This window comes from Penicillium chermesinum (genome assembly GCF_028974085.1).
Source record: "Penicillium chermesinum strain IBT 19713 chromosome Unknown utg000007l:1.0-2695246.0:1.0-2697696.0, whole genome shotgun sequence".
NCBI lineage: Eukaryota > Fungi > Ascomycota > Eurotiomycetes > Eurotiales > Aspergillaceae > Penicillium > Penicillium chermesinum.
Window position 1 is genome coordinate 1,205,422 of NW_026695317.1, and position 12,060 is coordinate 1,217,481.

At 51.7% G+C, this 12,060-nt stretch overlaps 5 protein-coding genes across 5 annotated transcripts; 1 reads left to right on the plus strand and 4 right to left on the minus strand.

Moving 5' to 3' along the window:
* Positions 1 to 364: 364 nt before the first annotated feature.
* Positions 365 to 1,759, minus strand: N7468_009160 (uncharacterized protein; the record flags this gene model as incomplete). The annotated part of the gene is made up of 1 exon (XM_058478456.1): positions 365 to 1,759. One exon carries the CDS (start codon positions 1,757 to 1,759, stop codon positions 365 to 367), a length of 1,395 nt encoding a protein of 464 aa, XP_058326786.1.
* Positions 1,760 to 1,823: 64 nt separating this feature from the next.
* N7468_009161 (uncharacterized protein) lies at positions 1,824 to 5,436 on the minus strand (the record flags this gene model as incomplete). The annotated part of the gene is made up of 6 exons (XM_058478457.1): positions 1,824 to 2,525; positions 2,579 to 2,857; positions 3,143 to 3,847; positions 3,888 to 5,008; positions 5,055 to 5,320; positions 5,405 to 5,436. 6 exons carry the CDS (start codon positions 5,434 to 5,436, stop codon positions 1,824 to 1,826), a joined length of 3,105 nt encoding a protein of 1,034 aa, XP_058326787.1.
* Positions 5,437 to 6,242: 806 nt separating this feature from the next.
* On the plus strand, positions 6,243 to 7,450 carry N7468_009162 (t-SNARE syntaxin; the record flags this gene model as incomplete). The annotated part of the gene is made up of 4 exons (XM_058478458.1): positions 6,243 to 6,498; positions 6,560 to 6,741; positions 6,794 to 7,366; positions 7,418 to 7,450. The coding sequence occupies 4 exons, from the start codon at positions 6,243 to 6,245 to the stop codon at positions 7,448 to 7,450; spliced, it is 1,044 nt and encodes a 347-aa protein (XP_058326788.1).
* Positions 7,451 to 7,763: 313 nt separating this feature from the next.
* N7468_009163 (transcription factor domain-containing protein) lies at positions 7,764 to 10,066 on the minus strand (the record flags this gene model as incomplete). Its single annotated transcript, XM_058478459.1, has 5 exons — positions 7,764 to 8,223; positions 8,285 to 8,535; positions 8,596 to 9,383; positions 9,430 to 9,944; positions 9,993 to 10,066. 5 exons carry the CDS (start codon positions 10,064 to 10,066, stop codon positions 7,764 to 7,766), a joined length of 2,088 nt encoding a protein of 695 aa, XP_058326789.1.
* Positions 10,067 to 10,525: 459 nt separating this feature from the next.
* N7468_009164 (uncharacterized protein) lies at positions 10,526 to 11,735 on the minus strand (the record flags this gene model as incomplete). Its single annotated transcript, XM_058478460.1, has 3 exons — positions 10,526 to 11,128; positions 11,209 to 11,346; positions 11,388 to 11,735. 3 exons carry the CDS (start codon positions 11,733 to 11,735, stop codon positions 10,526 to 10,528), a joined length of 1,089 nt encoding a protein of 362 aa, XP_058326790.1.
* Positions 11,736 to 12,060: the final 325 nt, after the last annotated feature.

The window sequence follows — 12,060 nt, forward strand, 5'->3', positions numbered from 1 at the left end:
CTAATACATACACATTGCAACTTCAAAACCTTCATGCTCTGTATGAAAAATTTGCTTCTTCAATGCGTTACTAGTGAGTAGGACGCTGGGCTGAAATCCACTATGAAGTTCTTGACTCGTACATTCGTGGACCAGGAATATTCTCCATCAGCGAGTACGGTGTGCCCACTATCGACAATGAAACACTCCAAAGCTACCTTTTGCATAGTAATTGCACATCAACCTCGGGTGGAACTAGCTCGAATTCCAGCACTCTGCTACAGCGCTATCTTACACGTAAAACGAACTCAGCATGCAAGAAACAGTCAAAACAACAAAGAACACAAGCATGATGCAGATGCAAGTCCCTATTATGGAGAGAGAATTAAAGCAATGCAAACACACAGATTCGCGGACAAAGTGAAATAAGAATATGGGTATCATCGTGATCGCTTGATGCGAGGGTAACACTAATAAAAGTTCGTCGGCGTCCACTCCTGCCCGGGATAGGCAGTAGGCGACATGATGATTTCTCGCTCGAGTCGTCGCTCCAGGCGGCGAGTTCGACGGGGGTGGATTGTCGGTGCACGGAGAGCGATTCGTCGCGGAAGGGGTGCTCTGAGACCACCGACACGCCTGAGACGGCGATGTTCTTTTGCTGGACTCGGTCGGTGGGCTTGAGATAGGGTTCGACGGGCTTGCGCGATTGGACCGTTTGGTCCGGGCCGGTGGAGGGTTCTGGGGACGACCGGTCCCAGGTGTGCTCGACTTGGGGGTTTTGGTACTCTGGGTCTGGAGATGCAGGTAGGGCTTCAGGCGGTTGGTGTTCGCTGTTTGTCGTATCTTTCTGCTCTAGCTGTCTGCCGAATAGCGGCGTAGCTTGGGATTCGGCATGTTTGTCTTCCTTTTCATGATTCGATTCACGCGGTTGGGACTTGGACCAATCGCTGCTATCAGATTCCGAGGGCGCGACTTGAGAAAGGGTATAGCCGGGCATAGTCATTGGCATGCTCCTGGCGCGACTGTGCTGAGGCGAAAGAGGCGAAAGAGGCGACTCGCCCGACTGATATTGCGAGTAGAAACGGCCGGACAGGAGCGCTGAGTTAGCTGATGGGCTTAGCGGAAGTTGCGTACTTGTCCGTGGCTTCGGTTCTTCAGTGGATTGGCGGGGAGAGCGTGTCAGCTCGGTAACTGGGCCGTTTGATTGTGGCTTTGCGAAGGGATCACCGAAGAAGGACTCTTCCTGACGCGAAGCAGATACTCGGTCCAGTGTGTTGGGCAAAAATGTTTGCGAGGGCTTTGTGTCCTCCGTGGATTTACTTGCCCGGCGGCCATTTTCCCCACGGTCAGGGGACGTCGATCCTTGAAGATTGAAAAGATTCTGCAACTTTTCAGTAACTGGATAATCTGGTATGATTAGAGTGTAACCTACGCCGATGCTGAACGAGCGTTTCTTTTGGCCCTTCTTTTCCTTTGATTGTGCGCTTAATGGCTGCTGTATCTTCTCCTGAAGTCCCTGGAGACCACCTTGAATCCCTGTCAGGATATTACCAACCGAAGGACGGCGGCGTTTACCAAAGCCTTTTAGTTTATCTTTTGTTGTATCACTAGTTGATTTTGTGGACACAGCGTCCACATGAGGCATGGACAGGTCGTTGGCAGGCGTAGATGGTCGGATTCCTTTGCTGTTGGTGCTTTGTCGGCCGAAGCTACCGAAGCTTCGCATGCTGCTTCGAGTTGCCGGGGAGTATCTAACTTCGTTCCGCAGGGGACTCTGCATGCTTGGAGCGGAAGGAGGAATGCCGCTGATTGAGCGTCGTTTCGACTCAAGGATCTCAGCTGAGCTAGGCGGGAAAGATGGGCTCAAAGTCCCACGTGTGCTTTTCGTCGGACGGCCACGGTCCAGTGGATGGCTCACTTGGTTTCCCGTGGGGTGGCAAAGGCGCGAATGTTTTCGATGTTGTTTTAGGCCTTTCAACAACTGGTGTATTGCCTTCGTTTAGAGGACCCTTGGGCTTGTCACCGACAGCGAGCTCCTCAGCGAGATCACCCGCCGTATCGGTCACATCTGTCGTATCGGTCACATCTGTCGTATCGCGAAGATTAAGGTCATCCTTCGTTTCGGTCTCATCCTTCACAGAGGGAATCAACGGCGAAGGTGGACCTTCAAAATGTTCAGTCATGTGCCGTTCATCTGCCCCAAGGCTAGAAACGGACGGCTGCTGTTTCATGTGAATTCTAGGCTTGTAGTTCAGCGCGAAATTGAAATCAAGTGGTAGGATATCGTCAGGAGGGCTCTCTGGCAAAGCCGAGGCAGCTTCAGCACCGCCCGGTGCACTTGTGGATGGATGCTCAGACGGGGCAACTGGGCGAATCGACGTAGCCGGGTGCTGCCCTTGCTCTTGCCCCTCTTTCTCGAGTTGTTGATCCAGTATGGCATTGCCACCCTTGGATAATCGGCGGATGTCTTGTGATTGTTGGCCATCTGGTGCGTTTGAAGATGTGGCAGGCTTCGAAGCGACTGTCTCCTGGGCATCTGGATGTTCCTTGGCAGGGAAAGACCAAAAGCAGCAAACATCTCCTGCTCGAGGTCTCCCACCATGTCGGGTTGCGCTGGTAAGTTTTGAACGGGAGGCATATTTGCATCTGAAGAATGCACGGTGCTAAGATTCTCGAGTCCGAGGAGATCCAGGGATCGACTGGGCTTAAGGCGTTTACCAGAAGGCTCGCTCTCCTTCACACCGGAGTTTCGACCGAACTTCATGTTGGATAGGCTGCCGAATGTGACAGAGTTGCGTATGGAAAAGCCACCCCCATCTTCAGAACCAGTGTTTGGCTCTGTGTTATGAGGTTTGCTGCGGGAGATGGGCGATGAAACCTACAGAAATTACCAACATCAGAACTTGAGCACGAAAAGGCGAGGATCTCTGGGATAGAAGCGTAAGATGAGGAAATGGATGATGCATCAAGCATGTTGCATTCTAGTATCCCAATTGCAAAGCGATGGGAAATTACATCGTGATATCAAGGAAACAGTTTGCCAACAAGAAACGAAAAAAATCGACACCGTTGCGCTGTCCGCCCCAGTGCGCCATTCCAGATGGTAGAGAATGCATATCCAAGATAAAGTAAGGAAGAGAAAAAAGAAAGATCATGAATCTACCTTGTCTCCACTGGCTCGGAGCTTGCTCCTCCCCTTGGCGAATAAACCTTTCGCGGTTTCACCAGCTTTGCCGCCAAATATACCTGCAGTATGAAGGAATTCTTTTCCACGCTGCTCCACGTTTGTCCGGTTCACAATGGTTCCAATATGAGCCGAGGACTTCCTGGCATGGCTTGCACTGGTGGTAGTACTATCATTGCTGTGGAGGGTGCCGAGGGATGTCAATTTCGGGAACCGGGCTCTGGTAGGAGAGTTCTGAGGGGGAGCCGAGGCGAGGCTCTGGCTTTGCTCGACGACATCCCTATGCTCAGGGTGAGCTTGGACAGTAATTTGAATCCAGCGGTTCAAGCCGGTATCGAGTGTTGCAAATTGTGAACGAGTTTCTTCAAACGCCTTGATACGTTGATGAGGAGCAGCAAACTGAAGGATCTCCCGGAAACCCTTAAGCTTGGTCTCGTCTGCCGGAATTGGTACAGTGCCTGTTGAAGGCGCTCCTTGAGAGGAGGATAGGCCGTCCGTGGGACCGGCGATTTGTGGGGGTGGCAGTCCACCCTCGGGAACAGGAGGGACAATGGAAAGCCTAGGTCTTTCAACCGCAGGAGCTTCAGAACCCTCGTCATCCGATTGTGGTAGCTCCTTTCTGTCTTCTAATGGTGCCTGATTGAAATCATTGACAGCAGGAGGAGGGGTCTCTTGGAGCCAGATCTGAATCGTCAGGTGCAGCAGCCGCAGCTGTAGGTTGGACGTTAGCAGACTGGAATGTCGGTTCATCCGCTGAAGAAGCTGACTCCCAAGAGAATCTTCTCGCAAGCCGTGGTTTGGTAGGCATTTGGGTCCCAGCGAATGCAGCAGGAGAAGCGACATCGCGCGAGGTTTCGGGGGATGCGTATGGATCCTGCGAGCTTGAATCCAGAGGTCGTGGGGTTTCAGCAATATTCGGGCCAGTCGGTCCATCCAAGGGTGTCGCTGCCTGATTTGCCACAATCTCTTCTTTCGAAGTCTCTACCTGGGGCTGAGATATTGGCTCGGGCTCCTCGGATCCCTCTCTGCTCAATGAACGCATGATTTCCTCTCGAAGCCGATCATTATCCGTGTCTTGGGGAGAAGGGTCTGCGCTTCCGCCAGCGGGTATAATCGTGGGGATATTGCCACGATAGCCTTCAGTGCTAGGTTGGCCAGAAGAACCGAACTTGAGGGGAGCAACAAAGTCCTTCTCAGGTGAGGTGGAAGACGCATTATTCATGGGCTGTTCTGAAGGTGGGATCTGAACGGAGGGAGTCGTAGCAGCTACTTCAGCGTGAGCCGCTGAAGGAGCTTGGTTATCCATGACAACTGGTCTTTTCGAGGGATCATTATCTGGATGTGGCAGGCTCAGATCACGGCGGTGGCCAGGGATGAACTGAGGTCCACCATTAAGAGTGTCGGTGGGAGTTGACTCGGTAGGCTCCTCGGGAATAGTGGGTGTCCTGTCCTCAAAACTACGGTTGATAATGGGACTGACTCCAGACGTCCCGTCGCTATTCGTCCGCGAAACAGTGGGGGCGGTGGAATTGGGGGTTTCTGGAACATCAAAGGCCTGGTGTACTACTGACGTGAATCCTTGAGATTCTTGCGAGGCCTGGGAGTTATTATGATGCAAGGTGCTCTCCTGCTCCGGAATGGAAGGTGGCTGTTCAGAGCTCAGGTCGCTGCTTCCACCCAGGAAATCCGCACCAAATCCTGATAGGCGTTTGACCTCCGGCAGACCAACGGCTGGAGCTGCTGTATCTGAGGCAGCGCCTGAAGCATCAACTGTTGGTGCATCACTTCCAGCAACAGTCGGTTGTGCCGGGGCATTAAAGGGAGTACTGACCACCGGAGATGCAGCTGGCGAACCCTCCTGCGCACGTTTGTAAAGGTCTGCAGGTCGTACAAAAGGGAGTGTCTTCGGTTGAGGGCTTGGAGCGGGGGGAGTCGGCAATCCCTGATAAACGTCTTGAACTCAGTTCAGAGCTTGCTGTTCGTTGTGATAGGTAAGGAGGTGGTGGTGGCCCGGGCTCTTCTTCCTCTTCTTCGGAATCCTCATCACCCCAATCTCCACCATCATATGAGACAGACTTGGCCTCTACCCAGCGCTTCGTCTTTGCACGATTCACGTTCGGTCGGAAAGAGATTGGGGTGTTGCCGCCGCTGCCTGGGCTGTTCGCGAGCTGTTAGTTGAGGTTCCCCGGATCTTGTGCGACAGAAGCCCGCAGATGCTCTCTATCTTGCCGGCACACTTACGGGTTCTGAGTCGCGCGGCTCTGCCCTGGCATATTGGGATTCGCCATGAGGAGAGGAATTTCAAACTGTCCTCAATCAATCTCGCATCGGTTGTTGCCCGATCAAGTCGCAGAGGCAGCACAGCACCACAAAGTGTGATGCCCGCAGGTAGTCAAAAGCTCGAAGTCCTCGAGGGGGGAGACCACTAATGTACGAAGTAAACTCGAAGGAGGACAAGCAAAGTGGCGTGAGCGACGTTGGTGTAATAGCGTGATAGCGTTGCCGATCAGACAGGCTCACGGGCACGGGGTGGCGGGAACCAGGTTATTGTACAGCTGTAGATATTCAATGACGTGGGGATTCACCGGAGGCTTATATGATCTTTTGTACAGGAACAAGGGCCTCTTTGACCACGATTGGAAATGACTTCGGTTCTGCCCCTGACCCTCTATTTCTGGGGAAAGAGAGCCATCTAAATTTATCTCCACGGGTGGCGGTGCAGGTGGCGCGTCACATGACCCGTCGCGACGTGTTTCATTTAGGATTCAAGGGTAAGGCTTCACCGGGGTTCATCTATGGGAAAAGCAAGCTCAGGCAGTGGTGTCCAGTTAGTTCCTTTCTCAGATAGCCTGTTCTATCACTCCCGAACTCGATCTCTAAAACGGCCACTTGAACGCCAATTACTACATCCGGACGCCAGCTACCCCTTATCGATACAGATCGGCGTTTCAACCAACCTCCCCACGCTCTCCAGGTCCGCTCTCTTGGCTTTCATTTCTCTCGTCCCCACTGCAAATACCCAGGAGACCCGTGGATATCTTCAGTCCTTGCTGTTCGTGTCCCCCCGTGCCATAGCAGGATGACTGGCCCGTCTATTCAAGATCGAACCGGCGAGTTCAGTGCCATTCTCGGCCAGGCCCAAAAGCGCCTCGGCACATCGAAAGTCGGATCGCAGCGCCAAGCACTCCTCACTGACGCCCAACGGCGACAGGCTAATGGATCTCCATCGGGTGCGCAGGACGCCAAAGGTGGCCGGTCGGAATTTGCACGAAGAGCGCGCGATATCGGGAGGGGTATCACTGGAACAACAGCGAAGTTACAGCGACTTGCGGAGTGTGAGTTTCCGAGAGGAGGGAAAACGGGTGTCTCATGAATGATTGGCTAATTGGAACCCAGTGGCGAAGCGCAAGACCCTCTTCGACGATAGGCCAGTTGAGATCTCGGAGTTGACATATGTCATCAAGCAAGACCTGGCAGCCCTGAACCAGCAGATCGCCGGCCTGCAACAATTGACCCAGGCCCAGCACCCGAAAGCCAATCGCTCAAAGGCAGACCAGGAGGGCGAACATAATGATAATGTAGGTGGATCCTAAGAGACATGCGCGGTGAGTGCTAATATCAATTTTACAGGTGGTCGTTATGTTGCAAGGAAAGCTTGCCGATGTGGGCGCCAGCTTCAAGGATGTACTGGAGGTCCGAACGAAGAATATCCAAGCGTCGCGCTCAAGGACAGAGAACTTTGTATCGTCCGTATCATCAAAGTCGCAATCTGCCCTCGATACTCAACGCTCAGATTCCCCTCTGTATAATCCCTCGGGCCGACGAACTCCTCAGCCCGGATACCAAGGAAACTCGTCGGATCTCTTGACTCTCGATCCCTCAAATCCCTCACCTCTTAGTGGCCCTTCTATGCAATCAGACCAACAATTACTGGTGATGGAAGAGGCGCAGTCGAGCAATTCTTACACCCAAGCTCGTGGTGAGGCTATCGAGGCTATCGAGCGTACTATTAGCGAACTCGGCGGTATCTTCGGCCAATTAGCCCAGATGGTCAGCGAACAATCCGAAATGATCCAGCGCATCGACGCCAACACCGAAGATGTTGTCGACAACGTCCAGGGGGCTCAGCGTGAATTGATGAAATACTGGAGCCGGGTCTCCGGTAACCGGTGGCTCGTTGCTAAGATGTTCGGTGTTCTGATGGTGCGTATTCCCTATTGCTTCAACATTGTAGCCCCCGCTAATGCTTTCCAGATATTCTTCCTTCTCTGGGTCTTAATATCATAATAGACATCACCCGTCAGCTTTGTCCCCCTTGTGTATTATAATACGTTGCTGCACGTCCTAGATAACGGCTTCTTTTGCATGTCTTTCGGCATTTCCCCTTTCATCTTCTGGTTAGACTCTGGGATGACACCCTTTCGCCGATCTTTCTTTTTCTTTTTTTCTTTCTCTTTCGTTGCAGGACTGTGTCCTCTTCCGAGTTACCCCAGTAAATACAGCATGTACTAATCCGACTACCATGACACCATTCGAATCAACGCACTGCTAGAGCTCTATATCCATCCCTATTGTATATGTACACGAAGAGAAGCTAAGTTCAAGGACCCATCTGGATCATCGCGTCCCACAATCCAGACTCCGCCCATCCAATTGTGGGCTGATTGTCGAATAACTCCCACATCAAACTGTCATCCCAGCCCTCCACTGCCCCAGAATCGGCTTTACTGGCTATGGGACTGGGAAGAAGGTTCGGCTGATGAACAGACCGGTCGTAAATGTCAGGATACGGTGGCGCAAGATGGGCATTATTCGGGCCATTCTGTGCGGGAAGAAGACTCGCAGACGGGGGCCGTTGAGTGTTCTCCATCAAAGGCGCGCAGAGATCCATGAATTTCGAGAAAAGTCCGTACAGCTTTCTGAAAGGCGGGTGGATCTCAGCGAATTGGCGCAGGTCGTTGGTTGTGTTTCTCATCATCTCGAAGTCTTTGTGATCCGATGTTGCGACGACGTTGCAGAATAAGACGAAGAAAGGCGTGAGAGGGAAAAGCAAAATAGTCCTGCAGGAATCGGCGGGGTCAATCTTCATGGAGCATTGTCACGGAGGTTATGGTCTCTTACCAGGTCAAGAAATACGGATACCCAGTATCGGATACTTGGGTAGAAAACAATTGCTGTAGCGTACGTAATGTGGTTGATGCTTTTCGAGCCGCGTAGAGACAATCTTCACATACGGGGCGCGATTTCAGAACTGATGATCGGGCGCGGATGATAGTAGTCATGGTGGAATAGTAATTAAAGTCCATGGACAGCCATGAGCCTTCGAGGTGCCCCCAGGCAGATGCGAACTGCAGTTCCTGATGTTTCCGTTGCTGTGGAGATTTAGAGCGTGGCTAACAGCAGGGGGGGGGAGTTTCAACGTTCGAACGTACCACTTGAAGCCTAGAATGCACTTCCTTCGTTTGTGTCATCAGATCAGATAAAACATTCGCTTTTTCCTTTGCACTCATTGGCGTGGTTCCCAGTAGGATCGGTAGAAGAGTGTCTTTGAGGCAGGCCAATTCCACGATACCAGAGATTATCGGCTTGAATGGTAGCTCTCCGCTCATATGAACAAGGTCGACAGGGTTGACCTTGAGCTTTGGCATAGACATGGGCCGGAGGAGAAGGAGGCTGAGAGTGTTATCGAAGTAGAAACAAGTGTACAGACAAGCGTGAATCTCATCCTCCACGTCGTCTTGGGGTACGGTGTTCGTAATATTGTGATATCCTAGGGCGACAATAACTTTCGCCGCGTAAGAAACGAACATCCAACAGCGAGATTGGTTCCCTAAGTATTGCATGAGGCGTTTCTTACAAGGGTAAGCAGACAACCAGGAGAGAGGGGGATTAGCGGGACTCACGCCAGATAACAACGCCTGAAGCAGGATAAGGCTTGGAGGAGCCGACACGGATATCGAGTTGAGATCTCGAAAAGCGGCAGCTCTATACTGTCTCTGAAGATATTTGAAGTGTTCCCTCAGAGGCTCGCTCGGGGTGACGATGATTAACCCGAGAAGGAATGTAATGACTTTTGTCCAAACGATGACGCGGTAATAAAGTAAGGTATGTTCGTTTTCGGTTCCCTCAATGATAGCAAGCCCCATACGCTCCAAAGTCTTCGAGGAGATGTGATCAGGCCATATCCATAAATTCTGAGAATTTGTGACTCCATCGGCACCTGGAACAATTTAATATAGCTCTGAAGATCTCTTGGGAACACTCACCAGGTAGCATCATGTAGAGTAGCTCTGGGGTAAAAGTAGGACGCGGAAGATCCTCGTCAGTGTCAAACTCTTCCTCAACCTCCGCACCCCGAGTGAACCTAGGATTAGAAAGTTGACCGACGAATTTTCTGGCTGCTTCCAACGCCCCGCGTCTGTCCTGGGAGAGCGCTGGGTTACATTGGAGCTCGTGGTCAAGGTACTCTCGAGCTTCAGTAGCCTGGTGGGTGGCGTTTGGCGACTGGCGCTCTGTACGAAATCCTGCAACCGTACCTATAGACGCCTTTCGCTTTGGCTCCGGTAGAGCCGAAGGGCTCACTGAGCTGGAAACCGAGCTATTGGTGGTGGGATATTTTCTTTTGGAGGTAGATACTTGATTATACTGGTGAGCCTTGGGAGGCGATGGTAAACTGCGGATAGCTTCATGATTTGCAGCAAGCGACACTGGTGACGCGATGTTCGGGGCGCCATGGCCTGTTTTCTCAAGTCTGGCCAGTCGTTCTGCCAAGGCGTCAAGCCTAATAAAATCAAAATCATGCCAAATGATAATCATAGATGAGCTTTACCGAGAAACCCTTGGGCGATGGACTCTTGTCTGTCGGGTACGTAGACATTCCACGTGCGCATCGACGCAATTCATGCACGGGTCCTGGCGATCACATTTAACCTGCGGGTCAAGCTTAAGCTTCGCATGTACAATATAAGTGGGCCATGTTACAATCTCTGACCTTTCTGGAATGGCATAAATCACACTGTTGAGTTATTAGCTATGAGCTTCCCGGAAGCCTGTCGGAGGTGTCGGAGGATATAACCTACTGCCGGTATTGCAGATGGTGCGTCCATACTTGGCTTTCTTGAGCTTATACAGTGATAGGTAACTGAGATCTACCTATAATTGCGTATTCGACTGGCAAGCAATACCCCCGCGCTGCTTCAAGCCCCGGTGGATGCGAAAAGCAGCGCCGTTGCTGACGGCAAACTCCGAAATCCCGGGAGCCGAACGCGTTAGGTCTAGCGCGATAAGAGCACCGATCATTACTCGATCTAGCATGGAGGGAAACTTTCCGATGAACAAAGTGTTTTACGGAAGATATCCAATTCAGATTGTATTATGCTTAAGACTCTCCGTAGCACTGGTTACAATGAAGGGCCACCGCTGAGCCATGAAGCACGTGGACTGGTTCCTCGGCCGTATGCGGGATCGCTCCCTCTGCGACAATTCCTCAAAAGCCGCCCCAAACCATACCAGATCAAAGGTTGGAGCGATGATGGGTTTTTGGTGAGTAGACTGTCCAGTAGCTGCCATAAAATGTCCAAGGTCTTCTCGCATCCGCCACAGAAATTCTTTCCGGTGAGTCCAGTTGGCGGCGTGGGACGAGGAATCGATTCTTTCGTCATCCTTCGAAACGGCAACGAAGAACTCCAGGATCCGCTCAAGGGTTGAAGTAAGGAGGAGGAGGCTGACCCAGTTTTCCGAAGTCGAGGACTGAAAGGTTGGGCTCATGAGCCTTCGCACGGTGGAGCAAAGAAGATGCATGCAATGTTGGGTTTGAATGATTACTTGCGTATCTGTGAATGGCGCTCTCTGTAAAATTGCTCGTTGGGTTTCGATCGATGCATAGAGATCAACTATTCGATCCGGACCTTGCGGTTCAGAGACTGATGCACACGACTCGAGGAAGAATACAGCATATGCGCTACCCTATGTTAGTGCTTTGAGTGATTCTGCCTGCAAAATGATCCTTACAGTGGACGCAGGAGTTTGTGCTGAAGCATGCACACTGCTTTGCTGTAGACCACTTCTTTCTCAGTCTTGGACGACGCCCACATTGACCGTGCCACGGAGTCAGTCTCCAAATGGTATCGAATTTCATGGTCGGCCAAATGAAAAGAAAGCCGAATACATGTGACCCAGCATCGCTTGAGATCGACAAGATATGCTAAGGAGTATTCGGCGTCACCGTAGCCGCCTGCATCATATTGTGGCGGGGTGGGGGAAACAGATCAAATATAAAAGTCAGGTCCTCGCCTGGCGACGAGTGATCATCTGCATCGCGGTACATTCCGTGACTTTGACGCATTTCAATAAACGCATGGGCAATGGCATGTTCGTTTTCGAAGATGCGTTTGTGCAGGAACCGACATGTCAAGGCCAAGGACTCGATATCTTCTAGTTCGCATGTTGCAACCAAGGCAACAAACACCGTATCTGGCAGACAGCTCCAGGCCAACTTGTAGGGCACTGAAAGGGAGGCTGATCGCCTGCGTCGTGAGAGACGCGCCCGGAAACGATCGAGCAGCGGCGGCATAGTTTAATGTATGTGAGCGATCATCGCTGCGGAAATGCAGATATAGTTACGCTTTGATTTGGCAAGGGTGCAGTTTTATGGCTGCTCCCAAGCCGGCAGGAGCTAGATATATCTGCCACTGAGACACGCCTCCAGAAGTATGTGTGCGAAAAAAGGCGATGTTCCAGCCCGAAGTCAGACGACGTTGGAAGCGGCTGAAATGGAGTAAGGCTTTATGTGGCCTGGAATTCCAGGTGTCGAATAATCTTGACACGGCCCCGGTTATGACATTGCCGGAGAGTTCTTGGATTCTTTCCCAAAGGCTCTTCATATTCATGGGATCTTG